We start from the raw sequence: 19,345 nt of genomic DNA, 5'->3' as shown, positions 1-19,345 counted from the left end.
TAGTCCCCAGATCGGTGTTATAACTATAACTAATGACGACTTAGCTCTATTGCAGGGCAGGAGTGCAGAGACGCAGATTACACTGCCAAATGACCACCGGCAGGCTCTTTCACAAACCTAAGGTTGCAGCTGGCAATGCCTGCAGCCGTATAACAGACGTTACACTTTCTTTCCTAACTAGTAACCATGTGTCTCATCCATTTGTGGTGAATGGCCAGTGACAAAAAGAAAAGGGGGGAGACAAAGACAGAAATGGTACAAGGAGGATGCCACTGACACTAACAGCATGAGTAATAGGAGTAGTATAAGTGACACAGGTGACGGTGCGGGGCGCTCTGCCTGCTGCTCGCCCTCGCCTGACTGTGCACTGCTGACGACAGTGCTAGAGTAAAATGTGAAGACTGCTCAGATGGCAGTGATGAGAGTGCTTGTGTGAAGAAGATATGTGAAAAAGATGTGTGCTGAATCTGACTTTGTGTGCAACAGTGGTCAGTGTGTGCCAAACAGATGGCAGTGTGATGGGGATCCGGACTGTGAAAATGGGTCTGACGAAAGTGCTGAGCTGTGTCATATGAGAACATGCCAGGTAAATGAAATCAGCTGTGGTCAGCTGTGGTCCTCAGTCGACCCAGTGTATCCCAGTGTCGTGGAAATGTGATGGTGAAAGAGACTGTGACAGTGGAGAAGATGAAGAGAATTGTGGCAATGTGACTTGTAGTGCAGCAGAGTTCACATGCAGTAGTGGACAATGTATTTCCAAAAGCTTTGTCTGCAATGGTCAAGGTGGTCAAGGTGACTGCTCTGACCACTCGGATGAATCTTTGGAGCAGTGTGGCTGCCAGCCTGCACCTCCGGTGAAGTGTTCTGTGAGTGAGGTGCAGTGCGGCTCAGGTGAATGTATCCACAAGAAGTGGTGATGTAACAGAGATCCTTATTGCAAGGATGGAAGTGATGAAATTAACTGCCCTTCCTGGACCAGTTCAGATGTGAAGATGGGAACTGTGTCCATGTGAGTAGGCAGTGCAGTGGTGTGAGAGACTGTCTGGATGGCACTGATGAAGCAAACTGTAACAATGTTATTCAGTGCTCTGGACCTGGCAAATTCAAGTGCAGATCAATAAAGTGTGTAACCAGCAGAGAGACTGCAAGGACTGGGGTGCTGAGCCCCTGAAGGAATGCAACATACATGAATGTGACTGTCCAGCTGGGTTTGAGTTTGTAGACAAGAGAAACTGTGGAGATATGGATGAATGTCAAAACCCTGGTATCTGTAGTCAAATCTGTATCAACCTGAAAGGTGGCTACAAATGTGAACGTAGCCGTGGCTATCAGATGAATCCTGCTACAGGAACTGAGAAAGGGCCATACTGGTACAAAAACACAAATAACACCTGTGATTACAATGACGCTGCTAAGCAGGGTTTAGGGGTTTGTAGCATGGAGACAAGGGGTAACAACTACAGTGTTTGGAACAATTGTGCAGCTTTGGCCTTACCTCCTGATGTGCTTCTGATTTGTGGGGATGGGGCCTGGCAAGGTATCCCTGCAAATGCTATCAGATGTCCATGTTACTTAGATAAACTCATTGTATTTGCTCCTAGCTTGTTACAGTTGCGTGAGATCACCAGACATAAATGGGCATTGCTTGCATCGGATTGCAATGATAATGTTGAATTGTGTGGGGTTGCAGCTAGAGCGGCATTAGCAAGTTCAGTGCCTGGAGTGGCATCTGCGGCCGCACGTAACAACTTAGAAAAATTGGTATGCTGGGCCAAGAGGCAAGCCTATGCCACGACAGAGATACTTGAGGAGATGTTACCAGATCAAAATAGTCTGCGACATCTGCTTTTACAGGATCAAGCTGCTATTGACTTTTTGCTTTTGGCTCAAGGGCATGGGTGTGAGGGACTGTACCTTGTTTTACTGACTACTGAAACAGCTGTGAGAACCGCAGAAAGGGACCCATGCATCCAGAATAAAAGGACCAGTAACTACTGAAACTTGGAGGGTTGAGTCTGCTCCTGGGAAACTGAAACTCATGCTAAGGAAGAACTAATATTCTGGCAACGAGGCTCTGCGTGAATTAAGGATGCCAAATAAAGGGGACAAACCTGAAGGGAGGAAAGGGAGAAGGCAAGACCAGGGCAGGACCCTCCACTGCGGTGTGTATGGTCTACCGAGGGAGGCAACCCCTATGGGTATTGACTGCCGAGTGAGAGGGCCTCGACTGGACTTCTCCCACACTAAGGTCAGGTTGTCCTGAGAAAATAACATAAGAACCTTTTTTTTAACCTATATAAAATTGTGATTCGTTTTCCAGGAGCTGGATCACCCTGACAGGCCGAATGGTAACACAAGCCTGAATCGACCCTGAAGGTGTTTGCCTATTATGATCCAGATACGTGGGCAGAAGACAGATCCTGGGACTATAGGACCCCAGTATATATACTTAATAGAATAATTAGGTTATTAGCTGTAATAGAAATAGTTATAAATGATGAGAACTGCTTTGTATCAAAATAGCCTAGCTTTGGATTATTTACTAGCACAAGAAGGAGAAGTCTGTGGAAAATTTAGCTTTAGTAATTGCTGTTTAAAAATTGATAAAAAGGGTGTTTCTTCCTAGTAGCTGATAGAAAGTTATGTTCTGGTTTAGGATGAGAAGAATGTTAATAATATGCTGATGTTTTAATTGTTTTTAATTGTTACAGAGCAGTGCTTACATCAAGCCAAGGACCAAGCTAAATTCAGCTTCTCACTGTCCTGTCAGCAGGCAGGCTGGGAGGAGGGCCGGACTGCTTGGGGTTAGGTTGGGCATCGGACAGCAGGTGGTGAGCAATTGCATTGTGCATTGTTTCGTACACATTATTACTAGTAGTACTATTATAATCATTATTGTTATTATTATTATTGTTATTATCTACTTGTTTTTATCTCAACTCACAGGCTTCACTTTCCCATTTCTCTCTCCCATCCCAGAGAAGGAGAGGGGGGACGTGAGCGAGCAAACACAAATCTGGAAGGATATGGAATGGGATTTATTTTCATTTATTTTCATTTATTTTTATTTTCATGGCTGCCTGGTGGACCATGGGTTAAAAGAGTGTTATTTTTATTGTTATGTGGTGTAAAGATGTTATTGTCTATACCTTGTATGATACCTTGTCTTACATTATTAATACACTGGGTGATAAATAGTACATTGGTAATAACTTCATTAAAAAAGGAAGGGAATATGTCAATTATGATGCTTAAGGATTGGACCCTCCAAGAACAAACTGATGAAATCCAATTATTAATAACAGAAGAGACACGAATTGGGGATATTAAAAAGAAGATAAGGGATTGTGAGGAATGTTTTAACAATTCCAATTCGTGTCCATAAATTCGTGTCCATAAAGAATAATTCTGTTTGAATCCTGTCTGCCTCTGGGCCCTGCAATGGCAGTTTAATTCTTGAACCACAGATGCAGTGTGCCCCAGTCTCCCCCTCATTCCAGTCAGTTTATCACGTCTTCAGAAAACACTCCTTAAATTTATGAACCTGTTTGCTTTTGTTATTCCTGACTTCTAGTTCTAACAGTTACAGTTTTTCTTTTCTGTCTTCTTCGAGATTGATTTAACACTGCTATAGATGTTATGTAGATGACTGTGAATAGCTGGGAAAGAATGTTTTAATTGCTCGTGAATTGCCAACCTGTTTGGGAGTTTTAGAACAACTGATAATAACCGGTGACTGCTGGTGACTGTTATGGGATCCTTGGTATCTGGCCAGGGGGGCCAAGAGATTGAGAGGAAGAGAAAAGAAGCTGAAGGACGGCTGGGAGACAAGACCTGGGAGAGTTTACAGAGAGTGTTCCATAAACTTGGAATAGTGCCAAGTAAGTGCAAAGGGTGAGAGGAAGACTACGAGCCTTCAGCATGAAAGACCCCTAGAGACCCCCAGAGGAGACTGATGCGCATGCTCCAGTAGGAGGAACCGGACTCCGGAAGCTAATTATAATAATCTACTTTTTTAGAAGTAGTAATGAATATGTATTAGTCTAGGTGCATAAAAATCAGCTGCTTGATGTAACTGGTGTGCGTCCTGGTGGAGCGGAGACTCCCGGTGCACCCAGCGCTGTTTGCTTACCTCTATTCCTTTATATTCTTTTAATAAATCCTATTTTTTTATTTAATCCTAATTTGAATCCTGAGCCATTTATAACACTGATATGCATGGAGGCAAAAATGGTGCAGTGTAAACAAAGCAGTTTAATACCTCATGAGATGCTGGATAAATAATAAGCCTTTATTCTAAGAAAGTAATAAATGGAAATGACACTAAAGATAAAGATCAAAATACCAATATTCTTAACGAAACAAGTACCAGGCCTTTAAATTATATCCAGGAAGTCATTTGTGGAGAAAGAGGGGAAGTTTATCACCATTCAGAAATATCTATGAAATTCCTTTCCTAATAGCACCCTTGAGCTCCTTGTTTCTCATGCTGTAAATGAGGGGATTGAATGTTGGGGGCACCACCGAGTACAGAACTGCCACCAAGAGATCCAGGGTTGGGGAGGAGATACAGGGGGGCTTCAGATAGGCAAACATGCCAGTGCTGAGAAACAGGGAGACCACAAATAGGTGAGGGAGGCACGTGGAAAAGGCTTTGTGTCGTCCCTGCTCACTGGGGATCCTCAGCACAGCCCTGAAGATTTGTACGTAGGAGAAAAGAATGAAAACAAAACAGCCAGAAGCAAAACAGATACCAACCATAAGTACCCAAAGTTCTCTGAAGTAGGAATGTGAACAAGAGAGCTTGAGGATCTGGGGGATTTCACAGAAGAACTGGTCCACAGCATTGCCTTGGCAGAGGGGCAAGGAAAATGTATTGGCAGTGTGCAGCAGAGCATGGAGAACCCCACTGCCCCAGGCAGCTGCTGCCATCTGGGCACAAGCTCTGCTGCCCAGGAGGATCCAATATTGCAGGGACTTGCAGATGGCAACATAGCGGTCATAGGCCATGACAGTGAGAAGGTAAAACTCTGCTGATATCAAGAAGACAAAAAGAAAGACCTGTGCAACACATCCTTCATAGGAAATGGCCCTGGTGTCCCAGAGGGAATTGGCCATGGCTTTGGGGACAGTGGTGGAGATGCAGCCCAGGTCGAGGAGGGCAAGGTTGAGGAGGAAGAAGTACATTGGAGTGTGGAGGCGGTGGTCACAGGCTACGGTGGTGAGGATGAGGCCGTTGCCCAGGAGGGCAGCCAGGTAGATGCCCAGGAAGAGCGCGAAGTGCAGGAGCTGCAGCTCCCGCGTGTCTGCAAATGGCAGGAGGAGGAACTCACTGATGGAGCTGCTGTTGGACATTTGAGTCCTTTGGGCATGGGGACCTGTCTGAAGAGGAAAATACAGGAAAATATTATGCTAGACTCTGTGAGGGAAACCCTATTTCTTGTACAAACCTGGCAAGAGTCTGCTGAAATCAAAAGAATGCAATTTCAACATGCAAATTTCCAATCTCTTCAGCTCTTGGGGATGGTCTCAGTTCTCCACATAGCAAGAGACAGATGCATCATTGCAGCTGACCATGTAGAGACGTCCAGTAGAAATTCCATGCCCTTAGGTGTCTTCTCCGTGGATAGCACAGAGCTGCTATAGACAAGCTGTGCCCTAGTGGAGGACAACCTTCAGCCCAGCAGAACCCTTGCAGGAAAAGAGTGGAATGTCCTAAAAGTGGGGTGACCCGAACACAGTCAGCTCATTCACAGCCCCACAAACAGCACTTTCACAACCCTACATGTCATGAGGGGATATGGAGGCTTTTCCTCAATTCATGTATCTGCATGACAGAACGGGCAGCATCGGTGCCTGAGCTGTACTTGACTTATCCCCTACATCACTGACTCCAAAGGCGAACCATGAACAACTTTTCCATACCAATATCTCTGGTGGTCCACACTGGGGGAGCGGAAGACACCATGGGGCTTTACTGTGGAAGGCAGCAGCAGTACAGGGATAGCAGAGAAATGTCAAAAGTCCCCCTTCTATGTTTCTGGGAGCAGCTCCCTCTCACTCCCTGCCCATGGCTGTGCTGCCTGCAGCTGTCCCTGCCTGCAGCTGGGTCTCTGTCCCCACGCCTCCTGCCTGCAGCTCACAGCCCCCATCCCACCCACTGGGTGCTCAGCTCTGCCCTGCAGACACCTCCTGGCAGCAGGGCTCTGCCCATGGGCAGCTTGCTGGAGGCACAACCTAGAGCCCAAGTCACACAGACCTTGCTGACACTGCATGTGAGGTGGTGGAGCTTTCTATGGGTTCAGGGACAGGAAAGGTCCCGACTTGCTGGGGTTCCTTATAATCCTCCTTATGAAGGCTTCGGACTCTCAGAATTTTCTTGGAAATAGCATCTAATTCTCTTCCCACTGAACAAAAAAAAAAAAAAAAAAAAAAAAAAAAGAAAAGATAAAATAGAAAAAAGAAAGGAAACTCAGGACTGTTGATCCTGAATTAGTTAACAGCTGTCTTAACTCTCCTCTTCAAAAGTCCCTTTGGAAATATCCTTGGTGTGCTGTGGAGCTGTGAGCAGGCTGCCCCAGGCAGCAGCCTCCCGCCAGCAGCAGGACCCTGCCCTGCCAGGGGGGCTCCTTCTACCCGCAGCTTCTCCCCACAGCACCATGAGCAGCTCCCCGGGCAGGCTGAGTGTTGAGCCTGGCAGGCGGCAGAGGCCCTGCCCCGGCACACAGCCCCTGGGCCACAGCAGGGACCCTGCTCTGCACCACAGCCCTGGACACCCCTGCCTGCACCCCCGGCTTCTCCTGCCTCCACGAACTGCGGCTGCTTTGCCCTCCAGCCAGAGACTTACCGGGTGCAGGGCTGGGAAGTCTTCTCTCTCAGTGAGCTCTGGGCATGCTGCCACTTCTGCCTGCCTTTAAGCACTGTGTCTCTGCAGGCAGTGTCCCCAGCGCTGCTGCACTGTGCAGAGGAGCTGCTCCTGGGCAGAGCTGTCTCTCTGCAGCGCTGCCCGCTTGCCAGGAGCTCCCCTTGGGCCCAGGAGCCCGGCCCAGCTCAGCAGCAGAGGCCCAGCCCAAGGCCTCCCTTGCTCTGCCCCCCACCAGGCTCCCTGCACATGGCCCTGGGGCTGCAGAGGAACCTGCTGGGAAACAGCCTGAAGGGATCCCTGGGCTTCCCTCCCTCACCTTGGCACACACACCTCTTGACATTAGGCTCATTTCTCTTAGCAAAAAAATAATTATCTGTAGCAGTCTTCTCTTCTCATGCCAGTTGATGGTGGGACACCCAGACATGGTCATAGACCTCCTTTAATCCTCTGCTTAAGGAAGGGGTTCAGCAGAGTCACTCGAGGCATCTCATGCTTGGTTTTTGTCCTCTGGCTGGAATGGGACTCAGATCCCTCCCATGCCTGCCACAAACCCATGGGAGCCGGGATTCCTCTGCACTCAGTTTAAGTGTGCATAACATGGGCAGCTGAAGGTGAGCACCTTGTCTCATCTCCAGGATTATTAATGGAGATGGAGGAAATCAGGGGGCTGCAAACACCTGGTGATATGTCAGGAGGCAGAGGTACGTGCAGGCATCTGCAAGCTCTCATGGACGTACTATGAGGGACAGGGCAGCACAGGGGACATCCCCTTGGAGGCTGGTGGGGGGTGCCTTTGGCCAGCTGAAATGACAGCAAATGCACCCATTTAGGACAACTAAACCTGTCCCTCCTCAGTAGGCTCAGGGCAGCCTGTAGAGGCATCCACCTGACCCAATGGAGAACTGTGCCACAGGGAGAGCTGAGTCTCTCTCTCCCTCTAGTTTTCCCTCCATCTCCAGGGACTGTAACGGCACTTGTCTCATGGACATCCCTACATTGCCTAATGAAATTCAGGGCAGCTGCTCCATTTAATGCCAATTCCTGGCCTGCAGTGCTACCTGAGATGCCAACGCTGCCCAGCACCACTGGAGCATGGAGCTGACATGGGCAGCACAGGACCCACAGGGCAGCTCTGGCCATTCACAGCTGGTACTTAACGGGCACCCCTGAGGGCATCTCTGGTAGACCTGGTGCTTATGAGCAAGTGACCGCTTCCCAGGGCTGCCGTGAGCCAAGGTCTGTCCCACCTCTATCTGTTAGTGGCAGGCAGTGCACGGATATGAGGCACGTCACACCGAGGTTTCCACTTGTGTCCTTTGGTTTGCAAACACTGCTGCTGCATCTTACCCCCATCCCTTACTCAGTGAAGACACAGCCCAGTGATTTTTTTCTGTGTCCCTTGATCACAGGATGCCCATAGCCAAGGACATTTTCAGCAGCCCCTTCTCCTGCCTGGAGATTGGCCCCAGCTCCAAAACTGGCCCTCAGGGATGCCCCAACACCACAAAGGCCCTCTGCCTGGAGGAAGGCCCGGGAATGTGCTGCAATTCCCTCCACATAACGCATCCTACTTCTCCAGGTGAGAGACATGCGGTGCAGAGGAGTTCAGGCACACTGAGGGGCTGCTGCATCCCAGGTGCCTTCGCTCCCATCGTTTGAAAAAAGCCCAGTGCCAGGACAAGCCTCAAACCCCACCTTCCTGGAAGGGCTTCCAAGAGTACAGGCGTGTTGGGGCAGGAACACAGCAGGGACTTCTCCAGCGCTCCACTTCCTTTATTCCATGGCCTTTGTCACCATTTGTAGATGTTCCTGGTGGATGGGTCAGGAACCGCTAGGAATGAACTGGGCAGAAGGGAGGTGACTGTTTCTCATGACAAGAAGGGAAATCTCTCGTCTCTCTCCCGATCTGTGCTGTCTCCATGCTACTGACCTCACAGGCCTTCTAATGACATGGCCTGATGTCACAGGGGGTGCACTGCATCACCAGGATATCGTCACTGGAGCAGCGGCAGTGCCGGCACTTCCCTGCAAGGCCTGGTCCCTGCTGGGCACTCCTTGGGTGCTCCCCACCACTGTCCTTCTGTGGCCAGGAGTGGGGTCAGCAGGCAGCAAGCTTGCACTGGGCGACCCTCGCTGACGGGCGGAGGAGCAGGGGTACCTTGCAGAGGAGCTGTGGTTGAGGACCCAGGGCGGGCGTCCCTTGTCCTGAGCTGAGGGCTAGCAGCAAGTGAGATGGAGGGCTGCTGGAGGGTGACCATCGCCTCTGACATGACTTCCATGTTCCCAGTGTTCCTGCAGCTCTCCCCCAAAGGTGAAGGTGTCAGGAGCCCCTTCCCAAGATGTGTCACAGGGGCTGTCAGCTGTCCAAAGCTGCAAGTCCTGGGCTTTGGGAGGAGGCTGGAGAAGGCTGGTGGCTGCTATGAGAGCCCTGCCTGAGTGTTCCTCTGAGCTCAGGGGACAATGTGGCAGCCAGGACTCCTGGGTCCTGATGCTAGGGATGCCCTTCTCTAGGCATGCCTCCTTGCTATGGGGGACAATCCAGGGCCAGGTTTCCCTGGAAGCTGACGCCTCTCTGGGATGTGACGCTGGGAGGAAAAACATTATAGAATCATGGAATGTCCTGGGTTGAAAAGGACCTTAAAAACCATCTAGTTTCAACCCCCCTGCTCTGGGCAAGGTTGCCAACCACTAGAGCAGGATGCCCAGAGCTGCATCCAGCAAGGCCTTGAATGCCTGCAGGGATAGGGCATCCACAACCTCTCTGGGCAACATGTTCCAGTGCCTCACCACCCTCTGAGTAAAAAAAGATCTCCTAATTTCTAGTCTAAACCTCCCTTGTCTTACTTTAAAACCATTCCCCCTTGTCCTATCACTACCAACACATATGAACACGCATTTCCCCCTCGTGTTTATACACTCCTTTCAAGTACTGGAAGGCTACAATGAGGTCTCCGCAGAGCCTTCTCTTCTCCAAGATAAACAAGACCAGTTCCCTCAACCTTTCTGCATAGGAGAGGTGCTCCAGCCCTCTGATCATCTGTGTGGCCCTCCTCTGGACCCGTTCCAAGAGCTCCACATCCTTCTTGTGCTGGGGGCCTATGGCTTGTATGCAGTATTCCAGGTGGGATCTCACAAGAGCAGAGCAGAGGGTGACAATCACCTCCCTCTCCCTGCTGGCCATTTACAATGCAGCCCAGGACAGAGTTGGCCTTCCGGGCTGCAAGCGCACACTGCTGGCTCATATGCAGCTTCTTGTCCAGCAGGACCCTGTGGTGGTTTTACTCAGGTGGGCAGCCAAGCTCCACCACAACCGCTCTCTCACTCCCCCTCTCCTCAGAAGGAGGGGGAGAAAATACAACACAGAGAACTCGAGGTTTGAGATGAGAAAGGTTTAATTAAAGGGAAAGGGAATGGGAAGGAGAAACAGATACAAAAGAAACAATCAGTCCGCGCGGAAGCACAGAGAGAGAGAAAAAAATTACTCTCTACTTCCCATCAGCAAGCGGTGTTCGGCCACGTCCTGGGAAGCAGGGCCTCAAACGCGTAGTGGTTGTTCAGGAGGAACAGCCCCCTCCCCCACGAGAGCCCCCCCTTTTATTGCTGAGTGTGACATCAGGTGTTATGGAATATCCCTTTGGTTGGTTTAGGTCAGCTGCCCCGGCAATGTCCCCTCCCCATCACTTGCCCACCCCCACCCTGCTGGCTCTTGGGGGCTTAGGAGTCCTGATGCTGTGCCAGCACTACGCAGCAATAGACACAACACTGGAGTGATATCAGTGCTGTTCCAGCTACGAGTGCAGAGCACAGCACTGTGCGGGCTGCTGCAGGGAAAAGGTGACTCCAGCTCAGACAGACCCAACACAGACCCCCAAACCCTTCTCCACAGGGCTGCTCTCAAGTTCTTCTTTGCCCAGTCTATATAAATACGTGGGATTGCCCAAGCGAAGTGCAACGTCTTACAATTGGCCTTGTTGAACCTCATTAGGTTCTCATGGGCCCAGTACTCCAGCCTGTCCAGGTCCTTCTGGATGGCATCCGTTCCCTCTGTTGTATCAACTGCACCACTCAGCTTGGTGTCATCTGCAAACTTGCTGAGGATTCACTGGATTCTATCACCTATGTCATTGATAAAGATTTTGAAGAGTACCCATCCAAAGACCAACCCCTGAGGGACACCACTTGTGACCAGCCTCCACCCAGACATAGAACTATTGACCACAACACTTTGGCTGCGACCAGCCAACCAATTCTTGATCCACCTAAAAGGCCATCCTTCAAATCCATTCCTCTCCAATTTAGAGAGTCGAATGTGGTGAGGGACCATATCAAAGGCTTTGCTCAAGTCCAGGTAGATGATATTCATAGCCCTTCCTTTGTCCACTGATGCCATCACTCCATCGCAGAAGGCTACCAGATTGGTTAGGCAAGATCTGCCTTTGGTGAAGCCATGCTGGCTGTTTCAAATCACCTCTTTATCTCATACATGCCTTAATCTGTCTTCCAGGAGGACCTGCTCCATGATCTTCCCAGGCACAGAGTTGAGGCTCACCAGCCTGTAGTTCCCCAGCTCTTCCTTTCTCCCTTTCTTAAAAATGGGAGTCATGTTTCCCTTTTTCCAGTCACTTGGTGCTTCACCCAACAGCCATGATTTTTCAAATATGATGGAGATCGGCTCAGCAACCACATCAGCCATCTCTCTCAGCACCCTGGGATGTATACCCTCTGGCCCCAAGGACTTGTACACATCCACTTTCATTAGGCAGCCCCAGACTTGTTCCACTGTCACAGTGGGACAGAATCCTCTCCTCTCACCCTCTCCTTCAGGTTCAGGGTCCTGACAGATACAGGAAACTTGACCACGAGTGAAGACTGAGGCAAAGCACTTATTGAGTACCTGAGCTTTTTCCATGTCTGAGGAAGCCAGTTCTCCCATCTCGTTTATCAGAGGGGGAACACTCTCCTTGGCCTGTCTCCTCCTGCCTATGTATCTGTAGAACCCCTTCTTGTTATTCTTCATGTCCCTTGCCAAGTTCAGCTCCATCTCTACCTTGGCTTTCCTGATCCCATCTCCACACCTCCGGATGACACCCCTGTATTCCTCCCAGGCTATACAACCCCAGTCTCGCCGCAACTCTATTTCCCGCGGCCCTCCGTAATTCCACGTCTCGCCGCAACTCTTTTTCCCGCGGCCCTCCGCAATTCCACGTCCCGCCGCAACTCTTTTTCCCGCGGCCCTCCGCAATTCCACGTCCCGCCGCAACTCTTTTTCCCGCGGCCCTCCGCAATTCCACGTCTCGCCGCAACTCTATTTCCCGCGGCCCTCCGCAATTCCACGTCTCGCCGCAACTCTATTTCCCGCGGCCCTCCGCAATTCCACGTCTCGCCGCAACTCTATTTCCCGCGGCCCTCCGCAATTCCACGTCTCGCCGCAACTCTATTTCCCGCGGCCCTCCGCAATTCCACGTCTCGCCGCAACTCCGTTTCCCGCGGCCCTCCGCAATTCCACGTCCCGCCGCAACTCTATTTCCCGCGGCCCTCCGCAATTCCACGTCCCGCCGCAAAAACCCCGTTTCCCACCGTTTTCCGCGTCTCTCAGCGGGAGTACCGCGTCTCACCGTGAGGCCTGTGTACCGTGTTTCCGGGCCGGTGTCCGGTCTGCTGAAGCGCCGGTCGGATGGGCGCTCCGAAGTCCCGACGGCGCGGCGAGATCGCGGCGCCACTGGTCCCGGCGCCGCCGGTCCCGGCGCTGCTGGTCTCCTGGTCTACCTGCGTTCGGATGTGCCGGCGCCGCTGGTGTCCCGCTGCGCTGCGATGTTTGCCCCGGCGCCGCTGCGATGTCCGTGCTCGGCTGCGATGTCTGCTCCGGTGCTGCGATGTCCTGCTCCGGTGCGATGTCTGTTCAGGTCCTGTTCAGGTCTCCCGCTGCGATGTCCTGTTCAGGCCCTGTTCAGGTCTCAGCCTGTTCGGGCGCCATATGTTGCAGGAAGCACGGCCGAAAGCACGACAGACACACAGTAGAGTCAGATCATGCTCCATTTTATTGCCCGAATAGCCTAACTTTTATAGAGAACTTAACAGGGGTGGACAGTGTTTCACACCAGATTATTGGTCAAAAGCACTCAGACAAACAACTGCAAGAAAACAACCCCACCTGCAAGAAAACAACCCCCTTGTGATTAGCAGTCACATAAACCTTGTCCTTGAAGCCAGCTACTGGTAACAATATTTTTCTGAGTTCCTCAATTGGGCGATGTGGGAACACTGTCATGGGAACTTCTCATAGTTGCCCTGGTAGCTTGGTTTGCTCAGCTACAGGAAGCCATGGGATTTTTGCTGTTTCAAGAAATCCCTCAACACCTCTCAAATCATCAAGTCCATTAACTGCATGATGGCACTCAAGATAATCTTCACCATATCCTTCCCCGGCACCAAAGTCAGATTGACAGGCCTGTAGTTCCCTGGGTCCTCCTTCTGGCCTTTGCTGTAGATGGGCATCACATTTGCTAGGGGAGAGTTGACTGGGACCTCCCCTGCTAGCCAGACCTGCTGATAAATGTTGGAAAGTGGCTTGGTATTTCTGCTAGCTCCTTCAATACCCTTGGGTGGATCCCGTCTGGCCCCATTGTGTATGTCAAAATGGAGTAGCAGGTCACTAAACAGTTCCTCTTGGATTAGGAGGGCTTCATTCTGCTCCTCACCCCTGTCTACCAGCTCGTGGGGCTGGGTACCCTAAGAACAACTGGACTTCCTACTAAAGGCTGAGGCAAAGAAGGCATTAAGCACCTCTGCCTTTTCCTCATCTCTTCTCAACGGTGTTTCCCCCCACATAAAATTAAGGATGGAGATTCACCTTAGTCCTCCTTTTGTTGCTAAGGCACTTAAAAAAAATTATTTCTCCTTTACGGCAGTAGCCAGACTGAGTTCCAGTTGGTCTTTAACCCTTCTAATTTTCTCCCTGCACAACCTCACAACATCTTTGTAGTTAATCCTCCTGAGTGTCCTGCTCCTTCTTCCAAAGGTCATAAACCCTTTTTCTTCCTCAGCTCTAGCCAAAGCTCTGTTCAGCCACACTGATTTTCTCTGCTGACTCATCTTTCAGCACATGGGGATGACCTTTTCCTGTGCCTTTACAATTTCGTTCTTGAAGTGTGTCCAGCCTTCCTGGACTCCTTTCCCCTTCTGGACTGCCTCCTGAGGGACTCTGCCAATCAGTCTCCTTAACAAGCCAAATTTAACCCTCCAGAAATACAGGGAGGCAACACTGCTAACCCTGCTCCTTACTTCTCCATGACTCAAAAACTCTGTTAATTTGTGATTGCTATGCCCAAGATTTGCCTTCCAACCTTCACATCCCTCCCAAGTCCTTCTCTGTTCACAAGCAAAAAGTTCCAGCAGGGCACCTTCCCTGGTTGCCTCACTGACCAGCTGTGTCAGGAAGTTATCTTCCACCCACTCCAGAGACCTCCTAGACTGTTTCCTCTCTGCTGTGTTGTCTTTCCAGCAGACATCTGGGAAGTTGAAGTCCCCCACCAGACTGTATTTTCAGTAACCCAGTCAGCGTCAGCCAGTGTGTGAGTGGCTCTAGGACTAGGATGCACTCCAGATATTCCAGGCTTTCATTCAATAACCTGCCATGCTCTAGGACAGAAGTCACTGAGCACAAGCTAAAATATCAAAGCACATTTGTGTTTGCATAGAGCATTCCCATTCTCCAAATTCACCTCTAGAAGAGTCCAAAACACTCCAGGCACTCACGATTGACATAAGCTATAGTAGAATTATTGTAGCCTGTTGCAAGGAGTCCTGGAAGTGCTTTTCCCTGATGACCAGCTCTGGTGAAGGTCTTGGGTTGGTTGGCTTGGACTTGATGCCAGTGGATATTAGAAAGCAAGAGAACGAAGTCTTTGCACAAGTTCAAGCCCCAAGGCTGCATGCCACTCACAGAGGCTGCCCAGGTGACATGCAGCCGCGACAGCTTCTGCCGAGAGGCAAAACCCCTCTCTCAATGGAAGGGACGAGGTGCAAAGCCTTCATCCCATTTGGCTGATCTCACAGTAATACCAAGGCACAAGGCTGCCAGGTTGTCACATTGACTATGGCAGGAAGGATCAGCTCCCTTGGCCTGTTGGCAACACCCATCCGAATGCACCCAGGATCCCATTGGCCTTCTTGGCCACAAGGGCACACTGTTGACTCGTGTGCAGCCTGCTGTCTCCCAGGAATCTCAGGTCCTTCTGTGCAAAACTGCTCTCCAGCAGGTCATTCCCAGCCTGTACTGGTGCTGGGAGTTTTCCTCCCTAGGAAGGAGACAGGACCCTGCACTTGCCCTTGTTCAACTTCATGGGGTTTCTCTCAGCTTCTCTCTCCAGCCTGTCAGGGTCCCTCTGAATGCCAGCACAGCCCTTTGGGTATCAGCCACTCCTCCCAGCTTTGTGTCATCAGCAAAGTAACTGAGGGTGCATTCTGTTACATCATCCACCTCACTGATGAATAAGTTGAACAACAGAGAGGAACTTTGGCATGTCCTGTAGCCCTGTACACCCATAGGGCAATGCCTGCTACAGGAATCAGTCAGCACAGTGTTTAGAGAGGGCCAGTCAGTGTTTGCTTTGTCTGCTTCCAAGTGTTTTCCCCAGGAGAGACCCTGCTGCCATCCGGGAGCCGTGAGCCCTGGAGCCCCAGGGCCATGTGCAGGGAGCCTGGTGGGGGGCAGAGCAAGGGAGGCCTTGGGCTGGGCCTCTGCTGCTGAGCTGGGCCGGGCTCCTGGGCCCAAGGGGAGCTTCTGGCAAGCGGGCAGCACTGCAGAGAGACAGCTCTGCCCAGGAGCAGCTCCTCTGCACAGCGCAGCAGGCCTGGGGGCACTGCCTGCAGAGACACAGTGCTTAAAGGCAGGCAGAAGTGGCAGCATGCCCAGAGCTCACTGCGGGAGAAGACTTCCCAGCCCTGCACCCGGTAAGTGTCTGGCTGGAGGGCAATGCAGCCGCAGTTCATGGAGGCAGGAGAAGCTGGGGGTGCAGGCAGGGGTGTCCAGGGCTGTGGTGCAGAGCAGGGTCCCTGCTGTGGCCCAGGGGCTGTGTGCCGGGGCAGGGCCTCTGCCGCCTGCCAGGCTCAACACTCAGCCTGCCCGGGGAGCTGCCCAGGGCGCTGCAGGGAGAAGCTGCGGGTGGAAGGAGCCCCCCCAGCAGGGCAGGGTCCTGCTGCTGGTGGGAGGCTGCTGCCTGGAGCAGCCTGCTCTCAGATCCACAGCACAACCAGGGTGTATCCAAGGGGACTTTTCAAGAGCTGGGATATGGTAGGGGATTTAGACTTCAGTCTCAGCTCTACTGAGCCTTCTGAACTTCCAATCTTCTCTTCTTTGGCTTGGTGGAAATAGAAACAGAAACAGTTAATCCAAGAAGTGCCTGAGACTCCATGATGAGCTGAGATGCCATCATAAGGAGGGATAAAAGGACCCTTTCCTGCCCCTCAGCCCCTAGAAAGCTGCAGCACCACACATGCACTGTTAGCAGGGTCTGTGTGAGCTGGGCTCTAGGACGTGCCCCCAGCGACCTGCCCATGGGCACAGCCCTGCTGCCAGGAGGTGTCTGCAGGGCAGAGCTGAGCACCCAGCTCTGATGGGGTGGGATGGGGGATGTGAGCTGCAGGCAGGAGGCGTGGGGACAGAGACCCAGCTGCAGGCAGGGACAGCTGCAGGCAGCACAGCCATGGGCATGAAGTGAGAGAGAGCGGCTCCCAGGAACTCATTGGCAGGGGGAATTTGAGCACCTCTCTCCCATCCCTGTACTGCAGGTCCTTAGCCCTGACCAACCACTTGGTGTCTTCTCCCATTCAGCAAAGCCTCTGCCCCCACATCCATGGGATCTCAGGCTGCATTTTCCCCTTGGCAGGAGGACCCTCAGAAGAGAACCCCCCAGCTGCCCATCTCTTACTCCATTTCCTTCCTCCCTCAGCAGGAACACTGGGGCATTTCTCTGTGTTTCTCCTTCCAACCTTCCTGCCCTTAGTATTTCGCTCAGACTCTCTGGCAGTGGGATTAAAGCCAGATCTCAGACACCAGAATACTGAGTCCTGCTCTGGTGGTGCATCCTGGGAGCAAAGTGCCCATGCAGTTCTAGTCAATATGGCTCTGGGCACTGTGGTGCGTAAGGCTCGGAAATGAGCTGGCTCTGTTCAAGTCACTCTGGTTTAAGGACATCCAGCATTGGCCCTGGACAATTGCCCCTTCTGCTGGAGGATGATAAACAGCCCCTCTGTAATACAGGTGCTCTGAATCTGAACTAAACTATGGGTTTCATAATCTGTCACCTCCTTTCATAGGTACCCAGTGCATGTCCCTTTCTCTTTGGATAGGAGCTGAGGCCAAGATGCATCAAATGCCCAACAGCAGCTCCATCACTGAGTTCCTCCTCCTGCCATTTGCAGACACACGGGAGCTGCAGCTCCTGCACTTCGCGCTCTTCCTGGGCATTTACCTGGCTGCCCTCCTGGGCAACGGCCTCATCCTCACCGCCATAGCCTGCGACCACCACCTCCACACTCCCATGTACTTCTTCCTCCTCAACCTCGCCCTCCTTGACCTGGGCTGCATCTCCACCACTGTCCCTAAAGCCATGGCCAATTCACTCTGGGACACCAGGGCCATTTCCTATGCAGGATGTGCTGCACAGGTCTTTCTGATTGTCTTCTTATTTTCAGCAGAGCATTCTCTTCTCACCGTCATGGCCTATGATCGCTACGTTGCCATCTGCAAGCCCCTGCACTACGGGAGCCTCCTGGGCAGCAGAGCTTGTGCCCAGATGGCAGCAGCTGCTTGCGGCATTACTTTTCTCTATGCTGTGCTGCACACTGCCAATACATTTTCATTGCCACTGTGTGGAGGAAATACCCTGGACCAATTCTTCTGTGAAATTCCCCGGATCCTCAAGCTCTCCTGCTCACACTCCTACCTCAGGAAATTTTGGCTTCTTCTGGTTGGTTTCAGTTTAGCATTTGGCTGTTTTGTTTTCATTGTGGTGTCCTATGTGCAGATCTTCAGGGCTGTGCTGAGGATGCCCTCTGAGCAGGGACAGCACAAAGCCTTTTCCACATGCCTCCCTCACCTGGCTGTGGTCTCCCTATTTCTCAGTACAGCCATGTTTGCCTACCTGAAGCCCACCACCTTCTCCTACACAGCCCTCGACCTCGTGGTAGCAGTTCTGTACTCAGTGGTGCCTCCAACTTTGAACCCCCTCATCTACAGCATGAGGAACCAGGCGCTGAAGGGTGCTATTAGGAAAGTGTTTTCAGGGATGTTTCTTAAGGGTGCTTATTTTCCCTTCTTTCTCCGCAAATGACTCTCTGAGTATCTTCTTGCAGGCTTGGTCCTTGTGTCCTTACCGTTTTAGTTATTGCTATCCTCAGTGTCACTTGCATTTATAATTTTCTAAAAAAAAGATAAAGTATTTTCTTCATCATCCTTTTATTGAGTAATGACAGTGCTCTGTAGTCTTGAGGCTCTGTAAATACACGTCTAATGATTTGTCAGCACTGACTCTCTTAGCACCTTCGTAATAAAATGGGGTCTCCCCAGTGCACTGCCTGAAGACTTGTCTTTTCCTTCAAAGTTGGTGGCAAGTTCGGGGCTGTGCAGCTGTACCCTGAAAGGCCTATTGCTGCATGGATTTGGGAGAGAAGAAACTTATTGCCATGCTGTGAGCAGTGAGAGACCATGGGTAGGAATTAGGAGTAACCTGTTGGTGTCTGATGACCGTGGAGATGGCAAATGTTTACTGAGATGCCTACTCACGGCTGTCCCACACGGGGCAGGGCAGAGGACATCTTCCAGGAGAGGAATGTGGAGTTGGTTGAAGGGCCCAGGTGTTCTCCATGAGCAGACTGTACCCAGAGTGGGCAGTGATCCTCATTCAGTGGATTTGTGTTTGTGGGTTTGTGACTGCTTTATTGTGCTGTCCTCTGTGCAGATCTTCAAAGCTGTGCTGAGGATGCCCTCTGAGCAGGGACAGCACAAAGCCTTCTCCACGTACCTCCCTCACCTTGCCATGGTCTTCCAGTTTCTCAGCATGGCCATGTTTGCCTACCTGAAGTCCCTTCCATCTCCTACCCATCTCTGGATCTGGTGGTGGCAGTTCTGCTCAAGGATATCATTTGAAAAGTGTTTATTGATTGTTTTTCAGTATTCATAGGGTTTCATTCTCTCTTCTGAAATGACCCACAATATATCATCTTCCAGGTTTGCGTTGTGTTATTTTTTCATTATAATTATATATGTATTTATTATTATTTATTGATGCTTGGGCTTCTGCTGTTCCTAGAAAAATACTTGGATTCCTCCCACTGCTAGTGAGGAATGACTTTGCATTGTCTCACCTGAAGGCTATATAAAAGGTTTTCTTAAAGCCTTTCTCTGTGTGGACTCCCCCATAGCATCTCTATAACAAAATGCAAGCTCCCCAGAGTCCTGCCTGAAGGCTAGGCTCTTCC

The 19,345-nt window shown here is 51.0% G+C and overlaps 1 protein-coding gene and 1 pseudogene across 1 annotated transcript; one reads left to right on the top strand and one right to left on the bottom strand.

Moving 5' to 3' along the window:
* The window catches only part of LOC139999806 (olfactory receptor 14A16-like), a 34,363-nt pseudogene extending 16,165 nt beyond the window's left edge, over nucleotides 1-18,198 (top strand).
* Nucleotides 4,419-5,355, bottom strand: LOC139999930 (olfactory receptor 14C36-like). The gene has a single exon (XM_072029592.1). It carries the CDS (start codon nucleotides 5,353-5,355, stop codon nucleotides 4,441-4,443), a length of 915 nt encoding a protein of 304 aa, XP_071885693.1. The 3' UTR covers nucleotides 4,419-4,440.
* Nucleotides 18,199-19,345: the final 1,147 nt, after the last annotated feature.

Source organism: Anas platyrhynchos, chromosome 30, assembly GCF_047663525.1.
Source record: "Anas platyrhynchos isolate ZD024472 breed Pekin duck chromosome 30, IASCAAS_PekinDuck_T2T, whole genome shotgun sequence".
NCBI lineage: Eukaryota > Metazoa > Chordata > Aves > Anseriformes > Anatidae > Anas > Anas platyrhynchos.
This window is presented reverse-complemented; position numbering and strand designations above follow the sequence as displayed.